The following is a 14,431-nucleotide window of genomic DNA, read 5'->3' as shown; positions in this document are numbered from 1 at the left end:
TTTATTACAGCAGTGAAATGGAAACAATACGCTATAAAGATAGCCTAACTAAGCGAGCTTTAATATATTACTTCAGACACATATTTGCCGTTTATTCCGCCTTTGAAATCAATAGGCAGTGATGTGTTGTTACCATATCAATCTCTAAAAGTTAAAGTTGATATAAAATTTATATACCTAAATTGTATTTGCCTAGCGATAAAAAATAGTGTTTTTCAAACTAAGCAATATCTTAAAGGCTTAAGGATTACGATAAAACGAACATATAGTCGTACCAAATTTATTTTGCAAACATGAAGTTGGTCAAGAGCAATCAAACAATTACACAGTTTAAAAAAAATCCTCTAATACATAGTATAACAATACTTGAATATATGCTACACAGGGTGTTATAACAGAAAAAAATAATAAGCAGTAGAATAAATATGATCGCCATTTACAATTATTGTGGCCTTCTATGGAAAGTTTTTGTTATCATTGGGTTTGAAAGTGTTTTTCACTCACTAATATCCTTGTAGTGTAGAGCACCAATTCAAGTTAAACTTGATATTGATTTTTGTGTTTGTTATTGTTTTGTATTTTTTTATGACTCTGTAAGCATTGTCTATAAAATTGTACAATTTTCTATGACAATGAAGCATATTTCTATTCTTTCATATTTCTATTCTAAGTTGTCTATTTCTTAAACCAAAGCATTGATTATTTATTACTACGAAATATTAATATCATCAATACTAATCTCACAATCAACCCATAGAAGTTGTCAAACAAATAAAATATTTGGGAATCATTCAGCCCTATTCCGTAACTTTTAACAAATCGAATAGAAATGACCAAGTCGAATCGTAATTACCCAAAATCGGAATGTTTGATATCTATCGCGTCATTTTTGTGTTTGGATCGGTATTCTGTAACTCATATCGTAATCGGAATCTCTGACTTCTATTTCACGCGGTTCTGAGGAGGTGGCAGCCGCGCAGTAACCAGCGAAATTGTGTTCTGTGACCTATTTTGTTACTTGAGATATGACACCGTTGCCATTTCCTCAATGTTTTCATACTTTCTTCATACTATCCTCAAAGTTTTGAGAAGTAAATAAAATATTCGTGTAAATACTGGATGCAAAAAGCTTAAAAGAGGATAAATGGTTTTAAATTAAAGTTAATTAAAATTGATATAAAAAAGAAGATAAACTGATAAATAAAAAAGATAAGTGAAGATAAGAAGTATAAATGCTTTTAAATCAAAGATATTTAAATTGATGTTATTAATTCATTATTATTAATAAATTATTTAAAATTGATATTACTAATAGTATGCAATCTTTAAGATTCGATTTCAGTTGAAATAACTGCTAAACAACTTTTCCCAAAAATGGCATCTTTTCTATAATTTGTTCAGGCTATGAGCGTTGACTGATAAATATACAAGTATACTGGTATAATATTTATTTATCAAGCTATTCTTGTGCATTATACCATTGATTGCAATTGTACAAGAAATATACGAACAAAATATGGCAACAATGTGAATGGGAAACATTCAGACGCCAAGTAGCAAATAAATAAGGTTAGGTCCAATTATTCATACTCGTACAACATGTCTAAATGAAATATATATAGTTCTCTAAACAAATAACACCACAGACTAAAAATTAAGCAGCTAAAAAAAGGTACAAATACTATAAATAATTATAAATAAGTAGTATGTAATTAATTATTTTTATATATAAAATATAAACGTCAAAACAAAACAAAATGCGCTTGCGTCAACCACAATTCCGATAATCGGAATCTCATCTCGACAGGGTAAATGCTGTCGAAGTGATTTCTATTCACATTACGATTGTAGAGATTCCGAAGTAGTTATGGAATACGGATTTGGACTATTTCTATTCGACTTGGTCACTTCTATTCGATTTTACTGACTTCTATCATCGAAATGAGTTACAGAATAGGTATGATTATTGATAATTTTGATTTCTGAAATCAAAATAAGAATAGAAAAAGCCAGATCCATATTCACTAAAATGAAGAGGGTGTTCTGTGGAAGAGATTTGAGCCTTGAAATGAAACTTCGCCTGATGAGATGTTACATACTTTCCTACTTTCTGTGCTGTTCTACAGAATGGAGTCGTGGACGCTGAAAAAGATTGATACCAAAAAATTAGAGGCATTTGAACTGAGGATGTATTGCAGAATCTTGAGAATATCATGGACGGAGAGAGTCACAAACGTCGAGGTCTTGAGAAGAATGAATAAAGGAAGTCATATTTACGATCAAAAAACGAAAACTGCAATACTTAGCGACACATTACAAGAGGCGAAAGATATGAACTGCTTCGAATAATTATGCAGGGGAAGATAGCAGGAAAAAGGTCCATAGGAAAAAGACGAAACTCCTGGCTAAAGAATCTACGGGAATGGTATAGCTGTAGCAACATCAAATTGTTTCAGTCAGCAGTTTCGAAAATACATATAGCCCTGATAATCGCCAACCTTCGGAACGAAGATGGCACTTGAAGAAGAAGATTGATAATTTATTTATTAACATTAAAAATATTTATTGATTACAGTTAATTTATTTAATGGAAATTAAGGTAATAATAATAATGTTTATTCAACACAAATATAACAATATACATAAAATAATAAACTATAAAATCTTCATGCGACTAAAAACATATCAAAGTGTATAGTTAATAAGAATAAACATAGGAAGCCACAAGAAAATAAATTTGCATGTAGCTATTATAGCCCAAAGTAACTCCTGTTGTTTATCCAAATCTTCACTAGTCAAAAGCCTTTAAATTAAAGTTCCAGCAGTTTTTCCTTTTTCTACATATTATATAAAAATATCTGGTGTTTGTTCCTAAAAACAAATACATTAATAAAAACTCTACATTGTGTACCATAAAAATCATACAAATGTGGAAAGTACCACAAAAGTACAGTACAGACTTGATACTCTGACATGCTCGGTAGTCCGACCTTTTGGTCCCATACCTGTCGGACTATCAAGGGACAACTGTATTTTAATATTAGGACAGTTATATAAGGTTTAGGTTAGTTTAGTTAGATTTATATAAGGGCAGTTGCCATAATAAGCCACAACAAAAAGGTATTAAAAGAAAAAGCTATAGATCTGAAATGGGAAGCTACTACATTTAGTCTATATATAAATGAAAGTAAAACAAAATATTATATAGAGTGCACAAAGTCGAATCAACATGAAAATCTGAAGGTAGACAACCATACCTACGAATATGCCTCCCATTTTCACTACCCAGGCTCAATAATAAATGACAACAACAACACCAGTCAAGAAAAGCATGGATTCTTAGCAGCAATAAGTGATTTTATGCATACAAAGACTTAACGAAAAGTAAGATACTAAGTCTAAGCTTAGAATCTACAAAACAAATCTACACATTGCAGTGATGGTTTGTGGAGAATTAAAATGAACCACGAGCTGGATAGTATTAATGCAGAGCGCAGATATTGTTAGAATTGTAAAATCTCAAAGACTAAATTGGCTTGGTCACTCAGAAAGAATGCCAGATAATCGAGCTGTGCAAGTAATCCAGAGATGGAAGCCCCAAGGAAATAGAACAACAGGAAGGGCCCATAAAAGATGGATAGACGATGTAGAGGGGGATCTTAAAACCATGAACATCAGAAAAGTATCTGGCAGGGCAGAATGGAAGAATGTTGTTAAGCACACCAAGACTCACAAAGGGTTGTAGCACCATTAGAAAAAGATTGAAGGACAGTTTAGGCTATATGCATTAAAACACTGTGAGCTTTGCATATAACCATATTGTAATAAACTATATCTTATACTTACATGGTCGAGAGAAGTCTCGGCATTATTTTCTTTACATTTACTTCTTTCATCAGCTCTTTTCTTGCATTCTAGATCACCTTTTCTTTTTATTGCCTGCTTTGGTAACCCATGTTTTGGTTTGGAATATCTTTTTAAAGTGGCTGGCCTTCCTAATAATTAAGTTTGAATTATTACTTAGGTACATCTTTATTATTGTTGTAGTGTAGACATTTTTTAAAAACCTTATTAATTGAATTACATTAAACTTACCACTTATACAATGTTTATTGCATATCCTTTCAAATTTTAATTCTTTTATCTATTGTTCCCGACTTTGTTTTTGTTTTGTTCGAGTTCGGATAACCAAGGATAAGGATAACTATTTACATTTTACATTTATTTATTTTTAGAAGACTAAGTTTTCACTCTAATGGCATATAACATATCCCACCAGAATGAAAACAATGGGAACCTTCTCTGGTTACACCTCCGAGGCTTCTACAATTTGCAAGCCATACGGATGCTGAGACTAAGGAAGATGAGGGAATTCTACAATTTACAATTCACGTCACATCTGCTCAGCGCGGTAAAGTTCCAACGAGACTGGTTCCCTTCATACTCCACACAGAGTAAATGTAAATCAAAAAAGTGAATAACCATTTTCAATTTCGTTGCAAAACGAAAATACAGCCGAACCATATTCCAGTCCAATCAGAGAGTGCTGCAAGCACCTCTACCGGTTTCGAAACTTATTAGTCTCTCAGCAGGAGGCACATATGCTGCTCTCCCCGAATATGTGCCTCCTGATGAGAGACTAATAAGTTTCGAAACCGGTAGAGGTGCTTGCAGCACTCTCTGATTGGACTGGAATATGGTTCGGCTGTATTTTCGTTTTGCAACGAAATTGAAAATGGTTATTCATTTTTGATTTACATTTACTCTGTGTGGAGTATGAAGGGAACCAGTCTCGTTGGAACTTTACCGCGCTGAGCAGATGTGACGTGAATTGTAAATTGTAGAATTCCCTCATCTTCCTTAGTCTCAGCATCCGTATGGCTTGCAAATTGTAGAAGCCTCGGAGGTGTAACCAGAGAAGGTTCCCATTGTTTTCATTCTGGTGGGATATGTTATATGCCATTAGAGTGAAAACTTAGTCTTTTGCTAGCAGTTGCCGCTAGGGCATCTATGCCATTTCGTTCGTTGCAATTCGGGACTGCACGCTGGGGTTTGTTTTGGTTGGATCGGGGAGAGCAGCATATGTGCCTCCTGATGAGAGACTAATAAGTTTCGAAACCGGTAGAGGTGCTTGCAGCACTCTCTGATTGGACTGGAATATGGTTCGGCTGTATTTTCGTTTTGCAACGAAATTGAAAATGGTTATTCATTTTTGATTTTTTTTATTTATTTTTATTTACAAGATAATCTGTCAATTGTCAAATTGGTGTCAAATATTGAGATTTTAGTGACTTGGCAACGTTGGATCACCTCTTTTTTTTTCCTTGTCTAAGGTTAAGGTCACAGATCACCTACCTCCTCTAGATGTTTCACGATAACGCTTTGGTTAAATATGAAAAACAGCGCTCCATGCCGCTTGTATCGGAACTAATGCAAGCGGGAATTTCAAAATGTAATTTTGGTGGGAAGAAAATGTTAGGTTAAAATATTTGTATAGTTGAAAAAAAAATAATTTGGTTTTAAAATATGCAAATTATTTTTAATTTCAAATATACAAAATACCATTTGGGAAAAAATAAGACATGACCACGTATTTTTATTTATTTATTTAATACCAGCAAAACCACTTTGTATATACTTTTTTACAAATCGTATCTTTACAAATGAAATTATTAATAGTTATCTTCCAAATACTTCCACAAAAGGGTATCTCAAATGATTGAAACATGTGTGCATCTCTACTTGTTGAGGACTTTCAACTAAAACAAAAAATTAATATAATTGATTTGATAATAACCATATTCATTTCACGTAAAATAATTTGTATTAATTATATATTTTCTGTAGGGGTTACTTACTTGGTCTTGGTGTTACATTCGTTTGCTTCCCTACACCACTAACTGTGTTACTTGTTCTCTAATAACAACTCACCATGCAAATGTAAGCTAGGAATTTGATCTTAATAGGGATCTTCAAATCACATTCGTTTTGTTTCAAAAACTGTATTTGAATCCATTTTATCTAAATCAGGATTTTTTATTATTGCTAACAATCAGATAAACATTTTTACTGACATAAAGATAAAAGATAAAGGCATACTGACACTGACAATGATGACAATTGACAAATTATAATGACACTCAGACTCAGTGATATAGAAGAAATCTTCACTCCAGGGCCTAGATTCCGTGCACTGTAGATATCTACAGTCGCTTTCTGTCGATGGCAATTGCATAGCCACCTTTACTTAACAAGCCATGAAGAGAAAAAGGCAACATCGCAATTGATGACGTGCGTAGTCCGACTTTCGGACTACCGCTTTTGAAAACACAATTTTAAAGTAGAAATTCTGGTAAAATTTATAGTATTTTTTGAGTCGAACAAGAAAATATTATTAATTAGAAGTTTGTACAAAATAAAATTAAAAGTACTTCCTTGTAAGTAACGTTTATTATACAAAAAAAAAACCAATAACAAGAATATACATGGGATTAATTTTTTTCGAATCCTAAGAAAACTAATGAGTATTTTTCAAAAATTTAAACGCAGAATGAAAGATTACGTTAGGACCGAGGGCCGAAAGTCCCTGAAAACTTCTATGTTTATTTTAATAAGTTACAGGGGCGAAAAATTAAGAAAATTTAGTGTGATTTTTAGTTTCAAATATGTCATTCAAAAACAACTTTTTATTCATTCTAAGGAACTTTCGGCCCTCGGTAATAAAGTAATCTTTCATTCAGCGTTTAAATTTTTCAAAAAGACTTATTAGTTTTCTCAGGATTCGAACAAAATGATATTGCATTTAAAATACACTGAAAATTTTGACAGGCGTCAAAATTTTGCATTTTGTTCCTTTCCCTTTAAAGTTTTTCGCACTTATTTAGAAACACCCTGAATTGATAAAGAACAAAAATCTAGTTGTTAAAGTAGCTAACTTTTTTTATTATCCAACATAAGCGAATTAATCAAAACAAAACAGAATGTTATTAAGAAAACCAGAGTCTATAGTTGGTTTTTAATATATTATTATTATTATACAAAAAAAACCAATAACAAGAATATGTGTAAAATACTTTATTTTAAATAAATAATATCTTATTTTAAATTATATACAAATATCGCTAGAAAAAACTATAACAACAATTTCTCACATGGTTTGATGTGAAGTGTTGGGGTTTAGAGTCGATAACTTTCTTTTTTTGTTATTCCCCTTAGCATTACTTTTCTTTTTATACTTTTTTGAAAATTCATCACTTTGATGGATGCTATTTTTGTTTTTTGTATAATTATTTAAAACAATATTACACATAATTTTTATAATAGCAGAATAAACTTTGAAGGCATTTTCCCCACATTCACACTCAAATTCAAAATTTAAATGAAAGCCTTCATGTTGTAAACTTTTCATTACCAAACATGAACAGCTTCAGGTGACAATTGTGCTGCAAAAATAATTTTTCAAGATTGGGACTAGTTATAGTCCCAATTTCAGGCTATAACATATTAAAAAAATCACTTGAATCGGCCAACAGGTTTAGTAAATATAAGACATCAAAAATGACAAAAATTTTAAGTGGACGCATTTCTATATGCACGTAAGTTTATATAAAAATATATTATACTATAAAATATATTATATAAAAATATATTATATTGAACTAAAATCATCTTAATACATACCTTTTAATATTCTTTATAATTTGGAGTACGAAATATTGTAAAATGTTTGAGTTTTTCTGTAAATACAGTGAATATTATTTAAAAACATTTAAAAATAAATGAGAACTGTCAGAATTAACCGGTCTACGCTTAGATGTTGCCAAGTTTCAACTTCATGGCTTGTAAAGTAAAGGTGGCTATGGCAATTGTCATGAAAATATTTGAATTTTTAGTTTTAATTCAAATATTTTCTTGTTTTACTAAGTGTCACTTCAGCATCAATTAGAGTATAACCTAGCAAAACTAGAAAATAATTCAATTAAAGCTAAAAATTTAAATATTTTCATGACACGTGACATCGATAGAAGGCGACTGTAGATATCTACAGTGCACGGAATCCAGCCCCAGGTGCATGGCGACATCTCAAAAAACGTATCATTACTAAAAATGACATTTAGTTTAGTATGACCTTGAGATACCTGCGTGAAACATCTAAAGAGAGTTAAGTGATCTGTGGTTAAGGTCTCTTACATTACATAACAAACTTCAAAAACTAAGGTTATAATAATCTGTTAGATTTTGAAGAAAAATCAAATTCTAATAATCTATAATTCTATACCTACATAATAAGAATGAGTGCAGTTCCAAGTAGAGGTTTAGTGGGGCTTTTTAAAAGAGGATGGAATGAAATTCCAGAAATCATGGGCAGTTCAGCTTTTGGGTTAGCTGGGATTGGATTAACAGCTTATTCAGTGTATTTATATTATCAAAAGGACGGAGACAACAGAAAGTATAAGGATCAGTACACCGTTTATAGACATGATGATCCAAGGGTAGCAAAATTAAAACCATAATACATTTATAAAATATTTAGTCCTGTAATAACTTTATTTCATGTAACTTTCTTAAAATAAATACATTATTAAAGTAATTTTTATATTCAAATGTGCAGCTGAAGTATTTTACAAATTTTAAGTCAAATTAAATAAACTAAATGAGATAGAGGAAGGCTTTTATTTATAGTGTAGGCACTACCTACTGTTTACTTTCACAATATCACTAAATTATATGGATCACTATCACATTGTGAACATTACTAATTATTAGGAGGATATTAAGGTGATGGGTACGTAGTTTCGACACTACTGCTATTTAAATAAGATTAATTTTTTTCAAAACCTGAGAAAACTAATAAGTATTTCTGAAAAGTTTAAACTCAGAATGAAAGATTACTTTCTTACCGAGGGCCGAAAGTCCCTGAAAACTTCTGTAATGTTTATTTTAATAAGTTACAGGGGTGAAAAACTAAGAGAAAATGTAGTGTGATTTTTATTTTCAAATATCTCGTTCAAAAGAAACTTTTTATTTATTCTAAGGGACTTTTGGCCCTCGATAATAATTTAGTCTTTCATTCTGTGTTTAAATTTTTTAAAAATATTTATTAGTTTTTTCAGGTTTTGAAAAAAATGGACACCATGTAGATGGTGATATTTTCCAAATCGAACATCCACTATCTTTGTCATACAACGCACTGAGTCAAATAGAATATGATGACAAGACAGTTACAATTTAAAATATTTGACATGGCCTCGGGAATATTTTGAGTTGTTGATTAAATAATGTTGATAGTGTATTTGATAAATAATTGATTTAAGATGTGAACTTAATAAAAAGTTAATTGTTTGTTATTTATGGACGATCCAAACAGAGAATTGACCAAAATATATTCTGTGATCCAAGTATTTTGTTATTAAAGATGATCAAAATTGTAAGTGTTCCATAGTACAGTTGAGTCCCTGAATCTTTACCCATGCTTCATCATTTAAAGCATATGAAATAAGTCGATGATAAGTCGGAAACTGAAATTTACTAAACGCAACAGCAAGTGACAGTAAGTGACTTGCTGTTGCGTTTAGTAAATTCCAATTTCCGACTTATTTCATATGCTGTAAATGATGACACACAGGTAAAGATTGAGGGACTCAACTGTAGAGTTTGTTCGCTAAACTCAGACACAACTGGCTAGTGATTTTAGTAAGTAATTTTGCCAATTTCGTAAAATTGCCAAAAAAAATAATTACTAAATAGTTAATAATCACTAAACAGTTAGTAATTTTGCCAATTTTGACAAAAGTGGCAAAAAACAAAAAAATTACCCAGTAAAATCACTAGCCAGTTGTGTCTCAGTTTAGCGAACCCACTATAACAACAGATTATTAAAAAATCACCTTTCCTCTTTTCTCGATTGAGTATTAGTTTTTGTTGTACAGTATATAAATTATTACAATCACTGAATACATAATTAGTGAAAAAATTATCATATTTATTAACTGAATTAATAATTTGCAATTATACAAGTACCTAACAGTTATCCAAGAACATTCAAAAGCCATCTCTTTAAAGTTAATGATGACATTGTAAAGTAGTAATGTTTACATATCCATACCAGTGAGAATTTTACTACACGTAATTTACAGCGCAAATTTTACTACAGGTAATATTTACGAATTATGTACTGATGGCCTTAATGATTCAATTAAAATAGTATTGGTTGTTTTCTGTTAGTTGCTAACAATTTTATGTTTTATTTATAAATCGTTTTATTTATCTAGAAGCGTAGACATTTCTGCCACTGCTACAACTGTGAACAGATCATTTTTGACTCGTATGGTCTATGTTGAAAATGTAAAAGGAAACTTTAAACAAAATATCATATACCTATCTATTTTATAATAAATAATGGAAATAAACAAAGTGAAACACTAATATAAAACATTACTAGTTAGTGCTGTTACCTTCATCATGAACATACAAAATATTGTGTGGAAGTGCATTTTTACAGACTGTTTTTTTACATGCGTGGAATTTTACAAATGATTTGTTTCCAGAGCACTGTTATTTGATTCCACAACGTGTACACTTTTTTGAGGTTCATTCGTCTCAGGTTTCTTTTTCTCATTGGATGGAATTTGTACATCCTAGTGCATTGTACCAAAGAATATAGACATGAGTAGAAGGGTACGGCCCTATAACGTTTTAGCATAGGATTTTGCGTTCCAACTGAGTAGGTGCTATGGAGGTGCATAGATCTGACAACGTCCGTAGTCACTGTCATCTTACATCTATATGTCTATAAACGTGACCATCTGTTCCGTATAAAAGCTTCTTCTAGGGGCTATATATTCTTTGATTGTTCTAAGCATGACCACATTTTTGTTGCTTTTGGCTTGATCAACAGTCAATGAGATATCACCTGTCTTTAGAAGTATTGTACTTTACAAATTTTCTTTCGCATAATTCACACAAGCCAGGATTTCAAGTCAAGCTTTATTCATAGTACCAACGAGACAAGTACTTCGCTTTCAAAAATTCAGCCAGTGATAGTGACGTGAAGAAATTGTCACACAAGACATTTCTTCCTTTTTTTGAAATATGGTTGCATAAACTTTTTTACCACATAATCACCAAGGTGCTCGTTATTTGTTCTCGCTTTGTATTTCCCTAAATACAGAAATAAATTGACAATATAGTTTGTGTCTTTGTCCATGGCCATTCAGATTTTTTGACCATATTTAAAGCCTATTCAGGCAATAAACTGAGTAAACCTACACCTACATTTCAATGGAAGCCGTTGCTTGTTGACAGTGATATATGGCCCTAAAACATAGCTGTTCTGTGAATTTGCAAATTGTACCAAAGGACTTTTTCCTTGTGGCATTTTTATAATCAACTATTTTTAATGGGAAATAAGCCACAATTTTGCCAAAAAAAGATTTTAATAACGTTTCGAAGCCCAAATCGGGTTTCGTTGTCAAAATACAAAATACTACTAAAATAAACAAAAATGTTGTTGCTAAGTAAAAAAATTGCAACTCATAAATATTGACGATATCATTTTAAAGTCTTCTACTTTAAAATGTATAATATACGTCTGAATTGCCAATATAAATGAGTCAGATTAAATAAATTTTAGAAGAATTTTTTTACCTAGCAACAACATTTTTGTTTATTTTAGTAGTATTTTGACAACGAAACTCGATTTGGGCTTCGAAACGTTAATAAAATCTTTTTTTGGTAAAATTGTCGCTTATTTCCCATTATAAATAGTTGAGTACCAAAGGACCCCGCAGAAACCTTATGGGAAATGGCTCTCTGTCAAATGCTCTGAAACTTTGGATTCTGGTAGTCCTTGATGTGTAGAACAAAAGACTCCATGGGCGCGTAGCTCCAAAAAATCATAGTTCTAAGATATAAGCCTCGGAAGATAGGTATAGTGAGGACGTTTGAGTTAGAATAAATTCATTTTCTCAAGAATGGGCGACTCTGGAGATAAATAATTACGAATCAGGTCAATTTTTATTTTTAAATTATAATTTTTTGGCATATATATGATACTAGTGACGTCATCCATCTGGGCGTGATGACGCAATCGATGATATTTTTAAATAGGAATAGGGGTCGTGTGATAGCTCATTTGAAAGGTTATTTAATTCTCTATTCACTAATATCCCAGCAAACAGACCGACGTGTTAATTACGTGAATTTCTGGTACATTTGTCACCAATATACGTAAATTGCTTACGTGAATTTCACGTGAAAATTTGGTTGGAATGTCACATTGAAAATACGTCTTTAAATTACGTGAATAACTCGTCTTCAATAGACGTGTTATTCACCTTAAATACCAATAAAATGTTTCGGGAAATTCACGTTGCAAATACGTGTTGATCAACATATCTTTCGGTTCACGTAAATAATTCGACCTTAATGAACTTACTTTACTAATCATGTAATTATTATCCTCATATGACATAAATAAAACAAGCCTATAAAGTATTAACAATGTATTTATTTAGTAGAATTTAGAGACTTTAAAACATTTGTCTTGTATAATTATTATACAAGATAATGAACCAAAAATGCTACCGACCTAAAGACGCATTAAAAAATTTGCCAACACAAAACACAACACAGGTCACTTTTTATTTTGACGACACTTCAACCCTCGAGCAGTGAGGTAAACGTTAATACGAAAGGCATTATTATAAATAAACCCGCCTAAAATAAAACGAGGGAAATAAAGCTCTTCACGTTTCACTTTCACTTTTTGTTGTGAGGGTGAGGAGAAATGTGAGAAGCTGATACTAGAGAATTAGAGGTTATGCTCATCGATTATAAAAATCGATTATTTTTAAATTACAGTTAAACTATTCTACTTACTTTAAATTAGTATTACATATTTTCTTTTTGTTTTTAAATTTCTTCTGCTATTACCTAATTGGTCTTACTAAAAATCTATTTCAATACCAGAATAATATAAAAAAATAATCCTATCGAAACGTATCTATTATTCGATAAATCGATTAATTTAGTTTTCGAACCAACTATGTTAATCACGTATCGTGGTCACGTGATAGTATTTAAAGGAGGAGAAAGGCTTGGTAGTACGTCATCACCGCGCGCGATTTGAAAATTAGACTCGACATCATTTTAGCTGTGATATTTTTAAAGAAAAAAAAAATAGCAAAAATAGCTTCAAATCAAGGTTGGATTGAAATAGTTATGCTAAATGATTTTAAAAGCGAAATCATAAACTTTTTGTTTAAATATTGTATTATTTACATTACTTTACGTGGAATACATCTAATTTTTCGACGTCCATAAAATACAGGGAGTAAAATTCAAGCGATACGTATTTAACCAACACCGTTGTAAAATTTTGTTTTCAAAAATATTTCTCAAAATTTAACCAAAGGAAGTTATTTCTGTTTCGTGATTATTACGTGAAATAAACGTACCTTTGCGATGTAACCGACATTCACACCTATGATAAAAAACATGTACAATATTCGTCATTATGATTTTATATTATTCTAATGTCAAACATGTATAAAGGAATCAAAAATATATTGGTGAATGATTTGGCACTGAAATACGTTTTTTTCCCGTCATAAATCTCCGAGTTACGTATTCGTTGAAATTTGCCGTAAATTTAACGTAATTATCACGTAACTGGGCTCAAACCTGTTTGCTGGGATAAACATTAACATATAATCATTTATACAGGGTGCCCAATTTTTTTTGAAATAAATTAATTGAGACAAAAAGAAGAATGTATATGTTACAATTCAAGTTGATTCTCAGTTAGAGTTGACTATTCCTAGTTCGAGTCAACTCCAACTAAAACGAGCAGTAAAAGTTGATTTGAAAAATTTAATTCAACTTTTACTAGTTGGAGTTGACTTTTCCTGGATCGATTCAGTAAATGTAGATTATACGCTATGACAGAAATAAATTGACAATATAGTTTGTCTTTGTCCATGGCCATTCAGATTTTTCGACCATATTTAAAGCCTATTCAGGCAATAAACTGAGTAAACCTACACCTACATTTCAATGGAAGCCTTTGCTTGTTGACAGTGATATATATATGGCCCTAAAACATAGCTGTTTTGTGAATTTGCAAATTGTACCAAAGGACTTTTTCCTTGTGACATTTTTATAATCAACTATTTTTAATGGGAAATAAGCCACAATTTTACCAAAAAAAGATTTTAATAACGTTTCGAAGCCCAAATCGGGTTTCGTTGTCAAAATACAAAATACTACTAAAATAAACAAAAATGTTGTTGCTAAGTAAAAAAATTGCAACTCATAAATATTGACGATATCATTTTAAAGTCTTCTACTTTAAGATGTAAAATATACGTCTGAATTGCCAATATAAAAGAGTCAGATTAAATAAATTTTAGAAGAATTTTTTTACCTAGCA

General features: G+C 31.1%; 1 protein-coding gene and 1 long non-coding RNA gene across 2 annotated transcripts; one reads left to right on the top strand and one right to left on the bottom strand.

Annotated features, from left to right (window-relative positions):
* Positions 1 to 2,600: 2,600 nt before the first annotated feature.
* Positions 2,601 to 4,389, bottom strand: LOC126878946 (uncharacterized). Its single transcript, XR_007695897.1, has 3 exons — positions 4,096 to 4,389; positions 3,847 to 3,995; positions 2,601 to 2,871 (listed from the first exon to the last, which is right to left on the bottom strand). It is a non-coding gene; the product is annotated as an uncharacterized LOC126878946 (long non-coding RNA).
* Positions 4,390 to 8,146: 3,757 nt separating this feature from the next.
* On the top strand, positions 8,147 to 8,663 carry LOC126878945 (uncharacterized). Its single transcript, XM_050641820.1, has one exon. It carries the CDS (start codon positions 8,292 to 8,294, stop codon positions 8,511 to 8,513), a length of 222 nt encoding a protein of 73 aa, XP_050497777.1. The 5' UTR covers positions 8,147 to 8,291; the 3' UTR covers positions 8,514 to 8,663.
* Positions 8,664 to 14,431: the final 5,768 nt, after the last annotated feature.

The sequence above is a fragment of the Diabrotica virgifera genome, chromosome 1 (assembly GCF_917563875.1).
Source record: "Diabrotica virgifera virgifera chromosome 1, PGI_DIABVI_V3a".
NCBI classification, from domain to species: Eukaryota; Metazoa; Arthropoda; class Insecta; order Coleoptera; family Chrysomelidae; genus Diabrotica; species Diabrotica virgifera.
Note: the sequence above shows the minus strand (reverse complement) of the source record. Positions and strands in the feature narration are given on the sequence as shown.